Consider the following 18,812-nt stretch of genomic DNA (forward strand, 5'->3'; position numbering starts at 1 on the left):
TCTCCCACTCATCTTATGATTTGAGACTCACCTTATTTTCCAACTCTGGGGATGACTGAGTGGCCAGGCCTGATCGCGGAGATTCTCACACACCCCTGGTCGTAGTGACTAGTTCTTGAACCTAGTCCAGCTGTCTGGGACCCAAGCTGGGACAGTAAAAGCCAATTTCAGGAATGTTGATGGAACTACTGGGATAGAGAAAAATCTTTCTTTCTGCTGGGTTTATGAGCTGTTAAATTTTAAATGTTGTGCTGCTGGTAGTTCTCTTTATATAAAGGAGGGAACGAAGCCTACACAGAGGAAAACATACATGGAGTGACTGTGCCCTGCCCAGTTGAGCCCCTTGATACAGCCATGCCTGAAGCCATCACCCCTTGATTAGCCCAATAACATGAGCTAATACTTTCCATTTTGTTTTAAGCTAGTCTGACCTGGGTTTCTGTCTCTTGCAATCAGAAGAGTCCTAAAATGACACAACTTACTACATAGTTTTTTGAATCTGAATTTACTTGTGTTGGTTCATCCAAACCTAAGAGGCAGGAAGTTAACTGCTCAGAGCCAATTCCACTAGTGAGAATCTATGAAGTGTCTTTATTTTCTGATTCTCTGGTTTCCTTTAGGCCTCTCCTGGTGACAGATAAATAGAGGTTTAGAGTACAGCTGACTGGACTCAGATCCCTTCTTTGTCACTAGCTGAGACCTTAGGCAAGTAACTCCTGGTGATCCTCTCTTTTCTCACCTGTGGAACGGGGTGATAACAGGACCCTGCAGTTGCAGTGAATGCGGGTGCCATGTACAGACACAAGGACTTCACTCTGAAGGCCCCGCGAAGGCAGAAACATCCAGGAACATGCCCTTGATTCCTGGCCCCTGAGGGCAGGGCAGGGCCAGTGTCTCAGTTGCTCGCCACCGCTGGGCTGCTTCTCCCAGCCCCTTCATTGCCCTGTCTCTGTTCTTTCAGCTGAGCACCAGGAGAGGGCCTTGCTTTTGGCTTTAGAACTGAGTTATACACAAAATACGCATTTTAAACTCTAGAATGATGGGTGGTTTTGCCCCCAGGGAGCATTTGGCTACACCTGTAGCCACTGTTGAGTGTCCCTGCGCGAGAGGGGGTGCTAGTGACATCTAGTGGATGGAGGCCAGGCATGCAGCTCAACTGCCCCCAGTGCCCAGGAAGAGCCCCCCACAAACAGTGATTGGGCGCAGGTTCTCAGCAGGGCCGAGGGTGAGCAATCTTTCTCTAGAATCACACTAGGTGGGAGAGCTGCCCACTCTAGGGCAGGCTGCCAGCATGGGAGGTCAAGGAGCATGTATCCATATGTTCCATTTCTGTGCCTCCTGTGTGGTGAGCCCATGTGGCTGGGCGGCACCCTTGCAATGAGCATTCCCCTGTACTTTTTGGTCAAGTGCCTGTCGTTGAATTTGCATCAGTGAAGTGCATCAGTGAACTGCGAGGTATCACAGTTCTATTCCTTCCTCCGGGACTTGCCCTGAACACCAGCAAAGGGCCTGGTATGTGCTTTGCACAGGGCAAATCCTGGGGCCTTCCGTTTGCTATTTTATTCTCTTTACTAAGAGCACAAGTCGTGTGCACAGTAGGTGCTCCACACAACCTGGCTGAGTAGCCTTGAGTTTGTAGTGAGTGCTCTGGTCTTGCGGGGAGCAGACGACAGATGCCAGGGAATGTACAGCCATACGAGGTTCCTGTCTGAACATCCGGCTAGGACAGGACCCCCTTCCACCACCTGCTTCTAGGGCTTTCACGCTCCTTCACAGCCCCGACCGCATAAACATGGGGTCACTTTCTTGGAGACCACACTCCGTCCCCAGCTCCAGCTCCTGCGCTAGACCCTGACCCAGCCGCTTTACCTCTGAAAGCCTCAGTTTCTTTTCCAGTGAAAGGGGATCCTAACTCTGCACCTCTTCATGAGACTGTTTGTGGGGGCCCCTGCTAACCCCCTGCTTACCCCAGGCTTAGGGCCATCCTGGGCCTTGGATTCAGTGGGCTTGTTTTACTTTTTTCCCTTTATATATCTGAGTTATGTCTTTTCCAATTTTTCTGGGTTAAGGTGAAATTCACATGATATGGAATTAGCCATCTAAGAGTGACTAATTCACCCTCATGTACAACCACACCCCTATCTAGCTGCAAAAAATTTTCATCACCGGAAAAGGAAACCCATACCCATTCATTCATTCACTCATTCAAATGTATTCCCTTCTCCCCCAGCCCCTGGCAACCAGGAATCCACTTTCTATCTCTACAGATTTGTCTATTCTAGGCATTTTATATAAATGGAATCCTATACTGTGACCCTTTGTGCTTGACTTTTTCACTTAGCCTCATATTTTTGAGGTTCATCTACATTGTAGCAAGTGTCAACTCTTCATTCCTTTTCATAGCTGAGTAATATTCCACCATATGGAATAGTAATATACTCCCCCCCCCCTCATGTGTTTGGCCATTGATGGTCATTGGGTTGCTTCCACCTCTTGGCTCTTTGTGAACAGTGCTGCCTGGAACATGCTCATAGATGTGCTGGTTGGAACCTGTGCCTTCAATAGAAGCAGAATTGCTGGGTCACATGGTAAATCTATGTTTAACTTTTTGAAGCCCCAACAGACTTCTCCACAGCGGCTGAGTCACTCTCCATTTCCATCAGCACCTTACGAGACTTCCAGTTTCTCTACATCCTCACTAACGCTGGGTTACTTTCTGTTTTATTTATTTCATGCTTCTCATCCTAGGGGTGGAAGTGGTACCTCATTATGGTTAAATTAGATTGTAACATGTCCAATGAAAAGAGCTCCAATAAAAATCCAAATTAATGGCTTCTCTTAAAAATAAACAAAAAAACAAAGGAGGGGTAGGCGCTGACTGAAGCTGAGTGGCATCTGCCCCCTTTATTTACTTATTTATTTTTAAAGATTGATTGATTGATTGATTGATTGATTGATTTATACAAGCACTGGGTACAGTCAGAAGCGCGGGAGGGTGAGAGAATTCACCAGAGCCAGAGCGGGGAACAGAACAGGCAGAAGGACCGAAGTACACTGCTGAGGGGAGCAGCGGGCGGCAGGAGAGGTCTGCGCGCCATGTGGGACCTTCCTCCGGTGGCCGGGGAGCAGCCGGGATCAAACCGGCGCCGCAGAGGCCGCGGGCAGCTTCGCAACCCAGCGCTCAACCACTGCGCCACCGGGGAGGCCCGGCATCTGCCCCCCTTAGCTGGGTGGTCCTCCCCCACAGCCCCACCCACCCTGTTCTTGCCCCAGCTCTGCTCGCTGTGGCTTCTCATTGCCTCTCATCACACCCCACTGCTGTTTTGCTTAAAGAAGAAACTGGCGCCGCTTTCTCCATCAAGAGTGAAAAAACAGAGACTTGGGGAGTCCTCTGTGTCTGAGATACAGGAAGACCCGCAATTCTTGTGGGGCATTTGCTCATTTCAGCCATCTGGTCGCTCTGGGCCTCTGGGTGGTCATGTCCACGACCAGCTCTGTCCTCCTAGGGGTGACGGGAGGGCAGAGCTATGGCAGCGGGACCTTCTGCAGGCCGATGCGCCAGGGTGGCCTGGCCTTTCCTCACTCACACCCCTTCCTTCTGCCTGGAACCTTCTGTCCTAATCTCCACCAGCACAAATCCAGTTTTGTCCCAGGTCGTAGTCAAAGTGCCTTTTCCTCCACCACAAGTCTCCCCAGACCCCCAGAGCAGCTCAAGTCTCCCCCCACGCCCTGCCGGGACTGTGCAGGACCTGAGCTGCTTCCGAGGCCTCCGCACAGCTGTCACAGTTGATCCCTTTCGTGACTCCGTCCCTCTGTGACATTGGGACTGTGGGTGCTCACATTCGTCGAATCACACAACCCCGTTTATCTGCACGTTCAGCATTTGCTCCGGGTCCCCGTTGTGCCCCCCGTATTATTTTTTCACTTCATCTGCTGCCACCACTTCCTTCTGTCTCCCGCAGACAGCAATTGCAGTGTATTGAAAATAAATCCTTCCAACCCACTCTCCCGTGCTTGTGAAATGTGGATCGTGTTGTTCTTTGAGTGTATATTTTTACATTTATGTCAATGGTATTATGTCATAAATCTCAGTCTAGTTCCGACTTTTTCATTTCACACTATATTTTTCAGATCTGACCATGTGACATATGCAAATGCTGTGCATCATTCTGCCGTGTGCATCAAACGTGGTTTATCCATTTCCTCTAGTGACAGAGACTAGGTCACTTCTGGCTCTTAGGACAAATGTGGCTGCCCCCAGCATCCTGATGCTTGTTGCCCTGCAGGAGTGTCCCCAGGATGCATGCCTGGCAGAGGAATTGCTGTTTCACAGGCTGCAACGGGTCCCCTGGGAGGCCCCTAGAACGTTGGCTGGCGTCCTGAGCCCCGGACCTTGGAATGTGATCTTGTTTGGAAACAGGTTGTTGCGAGTGTTGTTAGTGAAGATTATGTCACACTGGAGTAGAGTGACCCTCAATCCAATGTGCCTAGTGTCCTTGCAAAAAGAGGGTAAATGATGGGAAAAGAGGGTCAGTGATGGGACTATGGAGGCAGGAATTGGTGAGCTGCAGCTGCAAGCCAAGGCATGCAAGGCCCAGCAGCCCCCATCAGAAGCTAGGATGGGGCAAAGAAGATTCCAGCCTGAGTCTCAGAGATAGCGTGGCCCTGTTGGCATGTGGCTTAGGGCTGCATCCCTGAATTTCTCTAAACGTTTGGGACATAACCTTAGAACTTTCTCCTGATGATGAATACTGGTAATTTGGATCATCCACACGTACCTCTATACACATAAATACATAATAAATATATCCATCCATCCACCCACCCATCCATCCATCCATCCATTATCTGCACATACACCCAGCTGTCTATCCATCTGTCCTTCATCCATCCATCTCTCGATCTGTCCATTCATCCATTCACCTCCATCCATACGTTCTACAGATTTTTACTGGGTACCTGCTCAGTGCTGGGGTCACAGTAATGAACAAGACAAATAGGTCTTTGTTCTCACGAAACTCATCATTCAAGGGGAGACAGGCATTAGGCTAACAATGATGTAGTTTTAAGTGTGGTGAGTTCCGTAAGGAAGCAGAGCCCGAGAGAGCCCAGGATGCAGGACTCATAGTGCCTAGGGGGTTTGGAAGTCTTTACAGCAAAGGTGACCTTGAAGCTGAGGCCTGAGGGCTGGGTAGGGGCTGGCCCGAGGAAACAGACACAGGAAGGGCTCCCACACAGGAGAGAACAGGTGTGCATAGTTGAGGCTGGAAAGCACTTGGTGCTTGTAAAGAAGTAAAAGGAAGTCAGCTTTGCTGGAGTGCAGGGGGTGGCGGGAGAATGCTGAGATGCAGCTTAACAGTTAAGTGAGAGACAGTCTCTCCTGAGAGTCCCCTGGGGTTCTGTGCATTGGCAGGAAAGGACCATACTCGCTGAGGGGCAGGAGTTAGTTCCAGCCCATTGATGTGGCTCACTCTGAGGTCAGCCTCCCTCAGTTTGCTGGCTAAGAAATGGGCACAGCAGTGCCCACCCCACGGAAGAGGTGAGCAGTCGCAATGGCTCTGAAACTCCTTGAGGCTCTGGGAGGGGGTCGATGTCTAAATCTGTGCGTTTTGACCACTACCCTGACACCCCTCCAGTCATTAGCACATGCAGCAAAAACATAGGAAATGTCATTCTTTGCCTTTACTTGGATCTGGTCCTTCTGGGCCACTGAACCAGGACGGTGACGGGGTAAGAGGTGGATCATTACAGATGAGGCGGCAAAGACGCTAAGAGGTTAAGTCGCCCCTCAAGGTCACCCCGTGAGATGGTGCAAGGGACTGGGAGAGCAGACAGCCTCTTGGTCCCTGCCAGAGCCTCACCACCAGGCAGGGAGGACTCGCTTTTCTCGTAGCTGGGAATGCCCTGAGAGCTCTCTCCTCCCCACTCGATCCACGGCGCCTTGCTAGGGGGCGGCCTGTCATGCAGACTGTGAAAACAATCAGCCCGCCCTCGCGTTTCCATTTCTGCCTGCCTGTGGCTGTCCAGAGAGGGCGAGACAGTGCCAGCCGAGGCTGGAAGAGCGGCCTGTGACATCCACTCAGAACTGTCAATAATTGGGTTTTACGGACGCCCAGATTCAGAGGCGGTAGCTTAGTGCCTCGCCATCGATTTAACTATCATTTCAGGTCCATAGCTCACAGCTAGAAACCAGCCGACATAAAACCCTACATTATGACGATCCCCTTCTTTAGGACGCTGCTTTCCATTAGGAAACCAAACTATTAGCGCAGGGCTTGATGGATGAGCCTGACGTTATAATCTTGCTGAACAATTACAGGGCTGCCCTAGTGCAGGGAGACACCCCGGCACGCACGGGGGCTGGGTAGATGAGATCTGTGGTGGTGGGAGGGGAGGGGTGGGGCGGGCAGATGGCAGGAAGGCAGGCGGGCAGGCGGGCAGGCATCCAGCTCCCTCCTCGGAGCCTGGGGGGTGATGGGGGTTGTGCTTCAGAGACAGACCTTTTGTCCCACCTCATTTTCGGGTCTAAGCAATACCAAAAATAATTACCATCCAAGTATTTATTAAGTGCCCATTACGTCGAGATCTTAGATTTGAGGTGGTGAGGGGGAGTAGAGGACTTTAAGCTACCGGTATGTCTGATAGCTTGTTGGGATCCTACTGTTCCGTGTGCCGGAGTGAGGAGGTGAGGCCTCCGGGTGCTGATTGGGTCACGAGGGCAGAGCCTTGGTGAAGGAGATTAATGCCCTTAGAGAAGAGGCCCCGAGAGCTCCCTGTCTCGTCCACCGTAGGCGGACACAGGAAGAAGGTGCCAGGGTGGGCCAGGAAGGGGGCCCTCACCCAACCATGCTGCTGCCCTGAGCTCATTGCTCCCCCAGCTTCCGGAACTGAGAGAAATACATTTCTATCCTTTGTAAGTCACTCAATTTATGGCATTTTGTTATAGCAGCCAACATGGACTAAAACGGTTATCATCTCTGCACTCGAGGAACTTTTGATCAGATAGAAAGATAGAAAGATAGACAGATAGACAGAAAGATAGACAGGTAGTTGTGACAACTCATTTCTAACTAAATGACACCAAAAATAAGAACTCTAAGGCACATTTGGCAAATTGGTGACCCCTTCCCTCCTCCCACCCATCCACAGCAGTTAGAAAAGGCATCCTAACTGCTCAGATCTGTGTGGGCTGAATTGTGTGACCCCCAAAAAGACATATCCTAGCCCTCAGTACCTGCGAGTGCGGTCTGTGTGGTCAAGTTGAGATGCGGTCCTTAGGGCGGGACCTAACTGGGTGACTGGCGCCCTTATGGGGAGGGGGGCCGGGACAGAGACACACAGAGGAGCGCCATGTGGAGACACAGACATGGAGGGAAGATGACCAGGTGAGGGTGGAGGGGAGATTAGCTTGAGCAGCCACAAGCCAAGGGATGCCTGAGAGTACAAGCAGGGAAGGGGACAAGAAGGACCCTCCCAGGGCCTCCCTGGTGGTACAGAGGGTTGAGCGCTGTGCTGGAAGCTGTCCGCAGCCTCTGTAGTGTGAGTTCAATTCCCGGCCGGCCAAGGAGCTACCCACATGGCGCGGCAGACCTCGCCTGCGTCGCCCGCTGCTCCCCTCAGCAGTGTATTTCTGTCAGTCCGCCTGTATTTCTGTCAGTCCCCACTCTGTCTCTGGTGAATTCTCTCACCCTCCCACACCTCTGACCTGTACCCCAGTTCTTGTATAAATAAAAATAAATCTTAAAAAGAAGGAACCCCCCCACACACACACACACACCCTCGAGGCTTTGGAGGCAGCCTGGTCCTACCCACAGCTTGATTTCAGACTCTGGCCGCCAGCCCTCTGGATGGTGGTGCCTCCTGACAGCTGCCACAGGAATCTACACGGCATCACTCACCCCAGCCCAGCCCAGCTCTCAGCATCCTCCTCAACACAGTGCTCCAAGCACCCCCCGCCAACTTGATCCAAGCTGCTCCTGGACAGGAACCCAAACCTGTTGTTGTTCTTGGTCTAGGAGTTCAGAGGGGGTCCAACAGGACTCCTGCGTAAGGTAGAACGGACTTGACCTTGACGGGCTGGTAGAATATAGATGGGGGAGTTGGGGTGTCTGGTATTTTGAGACATCCCTTTCCATCGCCTGGTTATGGACGCGCTTGCTGATCCAGAACATTGGCAAGGTTACCTGAGGGCAGGATGGTAGACATCTGCTTCGCAGACACACGGCAGAGCACACACAGGGAGCACGCGCTTGCTCATGCGCGCCGCGTGCACACACACAGAGTATATCTATTCTGGGCGTGCTCATTAGCAGCTAACTTTAATCATCCTTAATGCTTGCATCTCAAATACCAAATACTTTGGTGTGTGCTGTCTATGAACACACACCAAAAATAGTTCTGGGTAGATAAACACATGAGCCAAGAGACTGGCTGATTGCAATTTGAGTGGAGTGAAGTCACTGCCTCCTGGATCCCTTCCGTGCAGCGGAGGCAGCAATCTTAACACAGGGTATCAGTACATAACTAACCTGAACCAGCCCAGCCACGCACCCGGCTGACCACTCTGGGCGGGAAAGCCAAAATGCTCTGTCCCCAGCTCTTTGTCAAGCTGTGTCTGCCTGAGGGTCAGACCCTGTGGCTGAAATCGTTATTTCTTGAACCCTATTCACCTCCCTGGGATGTGGTCGTTCTTGAAGAAAGGTATCCTACGGCTGCGAACTTGCTTCATTGAAAGAGTTGATGAGCATCAGAGAAAAGGAGAAGTTGACAGTGACTTTCTACCATCTGCTTCTCTCCGACTGCATTCCAAGTACCTGATGCTGGCTGTTAACTTGATTTATTCATCATGACAAGGATAAAAGAAAAAAAAAAAGAATTATAGGAGCATGAAGTCCCTTCCTGCCCACCATCCACTACCCCGTGTCATTTTGTACTGGATTGAGGGTGGCCCCTGTATAAGATAAGTTCACATCCTGACCCCACCCACCCAGCCCTCCCCCCGACCTGCGAAATGTGACCTTATTTAGAAAAAGGGCCTTTGAAAATGTGATCAAATTGCGGATCTGGAAATGAAATCACCCCAGATTATCAGTGTGGGTTCCAAATCCAATGACAAAGGTTCTGATGAGATACAAGGAGAAGGTCCAACAAGGAAAACAGAGGCAGGGATTGGTACAGTGCAGCCCCACGTCCAGGAATGCTGACAGCCCCCAGGAACTGGAAGGGGTAAGGAACAAAATCTCTCCAGAGCCTCCGGAGGGATCACAGCCCTACTGATGCCTTGATTTTGAACTTCTGGCTTCCTGAACAATGATAGAATTAATTCCTATTATTTCAAGCCACTAAGTTGATGGCAATTTGTTTTGACAGTCCTGGGAAATGAATATACATTTCTTATTGCATTAAAGAGAAAGTAGACCAAGTTAAAAAAATATATTGGAGAAGCCAATAGGACTTAAATAACAATTTACATTTATTGAGCACTTACCACATGTCAATTAGAGTAATAGAACTAAATTTGAAACCGGCAAGATGAATCCCCAAGGTCAGAGTTCAGAGTTCAGAGTTCACTGTACAGAGTGGAAGCTGTATTTGGAAAGGGAGATGAGAAGGGAGAGGGAGAAAGATTAGATCTGAAGGGGAGTTTGGGGGAGATTTAGGAGAGACATGCAGGTCAGCTGACACGGAGGTACAACATAAAAGGTTGAAAGTTTTTGCTTTACATTGTAAATAGGGTGTGTGTGTGTGTGTGTGTGTGTGTGTGTGTGTGTGTTGGGCCTGGGGGTGGAGGGAGTGGGAGGGTGGGCTCCAAATTGGTAAGGATTTAAACTGAACTCCTGAAAAGTTAAAAAAAACTGAACTGAAAAGTTAAAAAAGTTTTTTTTTTTATGGGTCTAGCACATGTGGTACCCGTGTTTTATACGGATTATAAATGAATGGCATTTGCCTCTCATTCATTGAGCTCTGGCTTATCTGCCAAGATCTGTGTTCAGTGCTGGGTGGACTTGCAGATGAGTGAGAATGAAGACTGCCTTGGGGACCTCTCCCTGAGCCCAGCAGACAAAGGTCCTTGTGTTTGGACATCAGGCTGTGGGCAGCGAAAGTTTGTATGTAAGGGGGTAAAGTCGAGAGAGAGACAGACAAAGAGAGAGAGAGAGAGAGAGAGAGAGAGAGAGAGAGAGAGAGAGGAGAGAGAGAGAGAGAGAGAGAGAGAGAGAGAGAGAGAGAACTGTATATTTATTTCCTTGGCCAGAGGTGAGAGGATCCACCAGAGACAGAGCAGGGAACAGAACAGGCAGAGTGATGAAATACACTGCTGAGGGGAGCAGCGGGCACGACAGGAGAGGTCTGCTGGGTCATGTGGGTTGCTCCCCAGCCAGCCGGGGTTGAGATAATACAATCAGATTAAAAATGCTTTTTTCTCTAGACTTTTTCGGGGGGAGGTGGGGAGAGGGTGAGAAGTGAGGGCATGGAGTGACGATGATGATGGACTTTGCAGATCATATCATCTGCGGTCCCCATTAGACACAATTGCAGAGTCAGTTCTAAATTTATGACTGACTATGGACAAAACTAGATTCTATTCTGCTCGGAGATGACAGGGAAGTGGTATATGACATGGTCACGCAGCTCTCGAGTTAGCAGAACCCTTGTTGGGGAGCACAGATGATGGTCAGTAATTACCTTTGGAAATCTTTGGCGGAACATTGCACTGGAGGCTGGCCTGTTTTTTCCCCATCACTCCAATCAGCCATTTTCTGGGAGAAAATGGAGACAGTTGTAGAAAGTTGTCAGTTGTTGGGCCAGGCACCAGATGAAGAAGTCGGCTTCCCTTGAGAAGCCATGTTATATGAAAACAATAGATATTTAAGTATTTGATTCACGCTGGGGGCTGAGAGGCACTGGGGAGCAGATACTCTGAGTGGACCCCAGCTCCACGCGGGTAGAACAGCAGGTGAGGCCTTGTCTGACACATTAATTCAGTCTATCTTTTCCCTCATTCTTATATATTATTGTTCTGACTATTCCGCTGAGTCCCTCTAGTTGAATTCACATAATTGCATAGACTTTAGAACTTCACTATGATGTAAATTTTCCTTGAAAGTACTTGCCTTTCAATATGAGAGCTACACCCTCCTGGCTGCTGAAGCTGAGCTTAGGGAAATCAGCGCACTTTTAGGCTCTAATCCTTTCTGAGAATAAAATGTGGCCAGCTGAGCTGTCCGCGTGGCTGCTAGGGAGCTGGGATCTCCCAGCCAAGTTGGGTCTTGTCCACAATTTTCTAAATAAATCACAAAAATGATTCCACAGTTGGTGGATTTCCTCAAAAACTCAATTTCTAGGGCTTTGCATACGAGTTGTGGATATACTTTTTATTTTATGGTATTTGCGGTAGTGTGGATTTCCCAGCGTATGCTATGGGGAACCCCAGGGTTGTACAGTACTCTGTGGAAAAATAGTTTCCTGTGCTGAGTAAGTTTGGAAACCACCTGCTCTTGGATGTGTGTCCCAGGTGAGTCTGCAGGTCAGCTGAGTGTAACGTGAAGGTGGAAGATGTCTGGGGAACTTGGCTTAGTGCACACTGGCTGAATTTGGTTGCCCACAGAATCATTCTCTTTGGGGGGCCTAAAACATGGGGGAGAGCAAGGCAAGAGGTGGCTGGCTCCGTGCTAGGTTTCTCAGGTCTGGGGCAAAGCTGGGTTAGAACATGGGGGACTGAGGTGGATATTTTCAACTGGCCTGACTGAACTGAATTTTTTTTGAATATTGGGAACTGGTCGGAAAGCGGCCCAAGTGATGGCGCAAAGAATGGGGGAGGGGATTTGTGAGACTGACTGATAACTCCCTGCTGTGTTTCAGCCACTGGGCTCAAATACACAATAAATGTGTTACAGAGACAATCAGGCACCTCTTCTATTTGAAGACCTCTGCAGTGGATTAAACAGTGGTCCCTCAAAACTCATGCCTTAGAATGAGTTTTGGTGCCTTAGAATGAGACCTTATGAGGAAAAGGGTCTTTGTGGAGGTCACGAAGGCAAGGATCTAGATGATCTTACTGGACAAGCGTGGGCCCTAAATCCAATAACAAATGTCCTTGTCAGAGATGGAGAAGGACACACAGAGGAACACCCAGCGGGCACCATCCAGAGGCTGGAGCGATGTTGCCACAAGCCAAGGCATCCCAGAGCCACCTACAGCTGGACGAGATGAGGAAGGACCGTCCCCTCCAGCCTTCCAAGGGTATGTCCCTGCTGACATCCTGACTTTGAGTTTCTGGCCTCTCCAAGTGTGGGAATAAGTTTCTGTAGCCCCAGGAAACTAATACAACTGGATGCTAGTGTCACCCTTGGGTGGGACAGGATTCCCTATGCCACTGAAGCTTTCCTGTGAAGGCATAATGGATACATGTGAACTTGAGACGTGCTAATTTTCACACCACCAGCAGATAATTAGTAAGAAGGCTGAGCGACAGTCTGGAGGGCTCAGGTGCAGTGGGGGATGGGGCGAGATTGCAGAAGGGGAAGTTTTAGGGACCTGGGGGTGAGGGGGCGCAGGAGAGGGCAGGTGACGTGCATTAACAGTGAAAGGTAAGTCGACTAGAAAAGACACATCTTGGCAGATATGAAAAAAGAGCTACGAGAACCGCCTGGCCAGGTTTGCATTTTGCAAATTCATCACCTCTGCCAGCTCAAGCCCAGCCTTTCCCGGGACTCTTGGTTACTTTCCATACGGCCTTTTAACTTTCCCAGAGTTCAGCTTTTCTGCGTGAACTTCAACTACTGATTCCACCTCTTTCTGCCTTGTTTTCTGATCTTCAAAATGGGAGTAGTAACAGTTAGCTTGAAGAATGTTGGGGGGGTTGCATGAGATAACAGGAGGTTCTTCACCCTCTTTCTGGCTCACCGGGAAGACCGGCTTTGTTATTTATAGCTCCTGTCACCCCGTGTTTATGATGTGTGTTCCTACTTCCAGCTTTCACATACATACGGGGTGCTGACTGCAGTCACCCCCTGATCCAAGTGTTCACTTTCCATGGTTTGTTACCTACAGTCAACCTCAGTCCAAAAATATTATGTACACTATTTTGGGAGCGAGAAAGAGAGAGAGCTCGCATTCACATACCTTGTGTTATAGTCTATTATAATGGCTCTATTTTATGATCGTTGTGGTTATGATCTCACGATGCCTAATTTATAAATGAAATTTTATCAGAGGGAGTATATTGAGGAGAAAGCTTAGTACCCATAGAGCCTAGTGCTATGCACAGTTATAGGCATCCTCTGGGGTCTTGAAATGCACTCCCTCTCAGATTGGGGGTGGGGGTGGCCACTATATGTGCCTGGTATGAGGCTGAGCACTTTGCTCATGGTTTTAATTCTCACAACAACTCCGGGAAGAAGCAACTCTACGTATCATCATTTTACAAGTGAGGAAGTGGAGGTAGGGAGCCGATAAGGGCATTTGCCCAGAGTCCCAGCTGGCAAAGGCGGGATTCACACTTGAAGAGCCCATTCTTGGCTTCTCACTGCTGCACGTAATAGTACCCGGGGTGATCGTGGGTGCTACCAAGGTGAGCTATTTACTAATGGTTCTATATTATATCGTGTTTAAAAAAATACAGATTTCCTGTTCACAGGAGTGATGTAAATTTCCCTTTTAAAATAAGTCCTCTAGTGCTCACTTCAACAGCACATAGATTAAAATTGGAATGATACAGAGACTAGCAAGCCCCTGTGAAAGAATGACATGCAAATTTTTATAGTTTTGACATCCATATTTTTACAGTTTGTGCATCAATTATATCTCAATTTAAAAAATAAATAAAGAAAACAAACTTATTTAGCAGCACTATTTACAATAGCCCAAAGGTAGAAACAGCCCAAGTGCCCATCAACAGATGAGTGATAAACAAAATGTGGTCTCAGCCCCAGGCTGGGTCCACTTTCTAAGTTCCTGGCTGCCTCCATGATAGATTCTCTGTGATGGGTCTGAAGATGAGTCTCAGGGACAAGATATATCCTTCCTTTTATTTTTAACTTTTCACTTTAAAATAATTTCAGATTTGCAAAAAGGCTGAAAAAATAGTGCAAATAATTACTATATGCGTTCTAGCTTCTCCAAATGTTGACACTGTACCCTAATGACAACGGAAAATTAACATCGGGATAGTACAATGGAAAAAATGTCATATCCCTGCCAGGGAATATTATTCAGCCATGAAACAGGAACAAAGTACTGAAGCATGCTATGTTGTGGATGAACCACAAAAACATTATCTCAATGAAAGAACCCAGACATGAAAGACCTCATATTGTAGGAATCCATTCATATGAAATGTCCAGAGTAAGAGAATCCACAGAGACAACACAGATGGGTGGTTGTGGGGGGGCTAGAGGCAGCGGGAATGAGGAGAAACCACTTGATGGGTACCGGCTTTTATGTTAGAGGAATGGAAATTTTTTGGAACCAGACCGGGATGGGGTGTTTCTAAAACATTGCAAATCTACTAAAATATCACTTCATGTTATGTGAATTCTAGCTCCATAACTAAAAAAGAACTGAAGTTTAAAGAAGGGAATTAATGTACTTAAAGAAAATGTTGATTATTTAAAGAAAAAAAGGACCTAAATCATAGCAAGTGAAGATATGGGAAAATTTGGGAAGGGGATGCTTAGAAAATCCAGCACCGTATCACCAATAAGAGAGCAAGGCAACCCCTCAGGGGCCGAATCTGGCAGTCTGTATCTTGCCCTTTGTTTTTCACCCCCCTCTGCAGCCAGCTCAGTGCTTGAGAAATACTTGTTGAGTTCAGCTCAGCCAGGCTCAGCCTGGCTTAGTTAATTGAGTTAAGACGAGCTGAGTCTTCCTGAATGCGCCAGCTGGCTGGCCTGGAGGAGATCCAAGTGGAAGATGTTAAGAATCACACTAATTCAATAAGCTGCTGCAAGGTAGTCTGAGTGATAGGAGCGTGTGCCTTTCCTTACCTGACTTACCCGTGTTCCACTGACACCTCTAAGCCAGGCCCACAGGGTAATATAATAGTTCTCTCCCTGAAATCCCGTATGCTTTTGCCGAAGACACCAGGCAAGAGATGGCAGGAGAGAAAGAAAAAGCAAAACACAGCCAGCAGCAGGCTCAGCTGGAAGCCCCGGGGTGGGGAAAACGGGGACTGATAGAAGCAGAGAACTGTCTGTCTGTCCATGTCACGTGAGGTGATGGGCTGCATCCTCCTTGTGTCTCCATCTTCTCTGTCTGTGTCCTTGTGGAACCTTCAGTACAGCTATCGAACTAAGTGCTCATTCGCTAGACTCTGATTGCCTGACTTTGCTCCTGGCTGAGGACCTGGGAGAAATTAATTCCTCTCTGCACCTTCATTTTCTCACCCATAAAATGAGGATAATAATAGTACTTACTGTAGGGGGTTATTGGGAGGATTCAGTGAAACAGGATCTGCCCAGTGTTTAGCACACAGTTGCAGGCACGCTGCAAACACTCGCAAATGTCAGTTTTGACGAGCAGAGGGATGGGCGCTGCAGAATGTGCGTTTGAAACTGACCACAGGGCTGGTATTGCATGACCAGCCTTGCAGGCACGGGAAGACACAGCAGAGAAGTTGTTTGTAAACATCCTAAAAGGACACACGTGGCTTACGACGTTCTTCTGGAACGGGGATGCAAGCTCTGAGTGCAAGAATCCAGCTGTTTTTCTTTACTCTCCCACGCTTCTACCTGCAGAATGAATTCAAAGAGGCTGACAGCACCTGGAGACTAGAACAAAAAAAACTGCAATGATCCTTTCTTTCTGCTCTGCTCTGGAAGGCTGCTCCCTAGTGTTAAAACCTGCATCCTTGGCTAATACATCAGGGATGTAAGGCAGGGGTGCATGTGGTGGTCTCTGCTCAGGGGTAGCAAACCCACCTGCACAGCTGCAAGCGGACCCTTCAGGAATCTGGTGTCCAGAGATGTGAGTTCTTAGACTCACTCAGCGCTATGTTGCTGCCTACATGGCCTTGGCCAAGTTCCTGCCTTTTTCCGAGCCATTGTTCTTCGCTGATGAATAGGTGAGAGGGCAAGGGTTGCAGAAAGACCATGACTTTTCAAGCTTTAAAAATCTGAGGCAGTTTGTTTAAATAAATGTGGGTAAGGACAACGAGCAACAAATGGATACAAGAATTGCTGCGTGATGGAAATCCGGGCAGGACTCCGGGCAGGACTCCTATGGCACCGACCCTGAGCGCCCAGCCCCAGTGCCCAGCCCCTGTCCTCCTCCCTCCAGCTGCTCCCAAGATTCACACTGAAAACTGCTGACTACAATGACTTGTGTGGCAGGGGTGGGGCTAGAGTCCCAGAGCAAGATAGAGCATGAGGGGGCCCCCCAGGGCGGCGCCGAGATGGTTTCGAGAAACATGGAGGAGTGGAGGGCAGATGTGTGTGCAGGCCTTCCTGCCCCTTACGGGAGTGTGACAGGGGATGAAAGGTCATGAGGTCCTTCTGCCCACCCAGTCTGTTATTCTTTTGATGAGAGCACCCCAATATTCCTTAGGGGAACCACCCGCTCTCACTGCAGTCTTTGATTTGGCTAGGCTTCAGCAGTGAGCATGTGACTGGGGTCTGGGCAATCAGATTATTGCACCCCTTTTGCTGGAGACATTGAGTAATGGTCAACTTAACCTATCTAAGCCCAGCAGACCTAACTCTGGAACTTTTACAGAGGCAACCAGAAGAAAACCTGGATTTGACTCCCAGAAGATGTAAAACAGGTAGAAAGAGCCGATCTAAAAAGGAAACAAATCCAAGGAAAAGCAGAGCCAAAGAGATGGAGGGAGGCAAATGTTTAAAGACTGCATTGAGGGCCTGGATCCAGCCATACCTGAAGCTAACACAGCACTTGCTTCTCATTTAAATAATCCACTATATTTTTGATCTGGCCTACCTCCTTTTAAGTTAGGAGCTTGTCACTTGGCAACTGAAACCTCATGACTAACATACACAGGCAATTTATTTCATCTCTTTAGGTTTCAGTTTTCTCATCTACTAAATGTCTCTAAAAATCTATAAACCTTACTTTTAAGCAGATCTATAAACACATATATCACATGAGCAGCAGCAAGACATGAGCAATAATGGTAAGTATTTTGAATGGTTATCAGTTCTAAGGAAAGCAAAACAAGGATTGGTTAATTTCAGTCCATTTTATTCTTTAAATGAAGGTGGGAGGCACAACAGGCCAATTGTAAATGGGAACAGAGAAAACAGGAAGAAATTCCATATTAACAGGAAAAGGCAGACGAAGCCCTGATTTTGGATTTTTCAAGTCCATGGGAGGCTCCTACAGGATCTCACAATTTTGCAGGTGGAGTGAGTCTGAGGAAAACACCTCCCTGGCCTCCCTTGAGACCAGGGAAAACCTAGGGTAACAACAGAGAAGGATATGTCTTCAGAGCAGAACCCAGCTCTGCAAGCACGGGTTAGCTTCTGAACAAGCTTGCGGTTCATGGCCAACTTGATACCTGTGGCCCAGTCGTCCCTGGACAGACTGATCTTTTGTGGCCCAGGAGAACTGTTCCCGGGACTGCCAGCTCGGAACACCACCGTAGTCTGCTCAGGAACCCTTGAAATCGAAAGCCCCTAGCTCCCCTTGTCACAGCCAGCGCACATAAATACTACCAGGGGGGATTTCCCACGGAATTTTTTGCAACCACTCAAATGTTTCATTTCCCCTTGTTTGCCAGCTCTTCTTGGGGCCTCAACTGTCAAAGCAGCAGCAAGTGCCTGGTGCTTTTCCCCCAGGACCCCACAGCGCTTACTCCTGCTTCCCCTGGAAAGCTGGCGTTGGCAGGATATGATCCACTTGGCCAGGGAATAAGGTCTGTTAGTCAACTAGTGAAGCAAGTCAGCAGAGGGAATACCCGGCTCTACCCAGCCCACCCTGCGGGGGAGGCATGGCTCTGTGCCAACACCCCGGTTATTATAATCATGGCGACTAATAATCGTATTTATAGAAAGGAAAGCCCTTCCGCAAATCCGAAGCGCTTGACTGAAATATACCATCCAGCTGTTAACTTTTCACTTTTTAAATATGAACTTGAATCCGTTTTTCCTGCCCCAACATGGTTTCGTGGAATTCTGAGTTGTAGTCCCTACGTCTGTGTTGAGAAAAGATCATCTTGATTGATTGAAAAAAGTGTTGGTTTTGGGCACTCACGGCACTGGGCACTTGGGGCTCATCAAGGAATGCTGTGTAGCTACCTGCCCACCAGCAGTTCAGAGAGGCATAGAGATTTCAAAGTGACATGGGGTATGAGAGTAACTGGGACTTTATTCAAGGGGTGTTGTTCTCAGGGGTGAGTCGGAGGAACCAGGCAGGCATATCACCACCTGGCACTGAGTAAGTATAGCTCCGAGCACCCAGACAAAGCTGGGCATGTGTGCAATAGCCTGATGCTGTGAGGTCAGAAACAGTGAAGCTACCTAGAAGCATTTATTCACGGGGTCCTCGCTCTGCACCGCACAGGTTGCCCCAGTAATGCATGGATTCATGAAACCACCCATCCATCCACCCATCTACCCATCCATCCACCCACCCATCCACCCATCCAAGTCACAAATATTTAGCGAACACTTAAATATGCTCAGTGGAGGTGATGTGTTGGGGACATGAGCGGTCAAAGTCAACCTGGTGCATTTCCTCTTGGCGTTTCCATACTAGGGGGGCAGACAGCCATTAAAGAAACACCCATGGAACAAAATCTATCATACAGTAAAAGACAATGAATACCCAGAGAGGAATCTGTCTGCCCCTCATTTACTGAG

The 18,812-nt window shown here is 48.6% G+C and overlaps 1 protein-coding gene and 1 non-coding gene across 4 annotated transcripts in view; both read left to right on the plus strand.

Moving 5' to 3' along the window:
• SPRING1 (SREBF pathway regulator in golgi 1) overlaps nt 1-18,812 on the plus strand; it is a 157,519-nt gene that overhangs the window by 128,875 nt on the left and 9,832 nt on the right. For 2 of the 3 annotated variants that reach the window (XM_054695312.1, XM_054695313.1), the window contains exon 5: nt 12,102-12,240. In XM_054695312.1, the coding sequence (XP_054551287.1) occupies nt 12,102-12,240 (139 nt within the window). Of the gene's footprint in view, nt 1-12,101; nt 12,241-18,812 lie in introns of those variants that run through there. The other variant, XR_008551882.1, reaches the window with a different exon arrangement.
• Nucleotides 13,674-13,781, plus strand: LOC119245464 (U6 spliceosomal RNA). Its single transcript, XR_005125378.1, has one exon. It is a non-coding gene; the product is annotated as a U6 spliceosomal RNA (small nuclear RNA).

This window comes from Talpa occidentalis, unplaced genomic scaffold, assembly GCF_014898055.3.
Source record: "Talpa occidentalis isolate TD23 unplaced genomic scaffold, MPIMG_talOcc4v2.1 talOcc4.14, whole genome shotgun sequence".
Taxonomy (NCBI): Eukaryota; Metazoa; Chordata; class Mammalia; order Eulipotyphla; family Talpidae; genus Talpa; species Talpa occidentalis.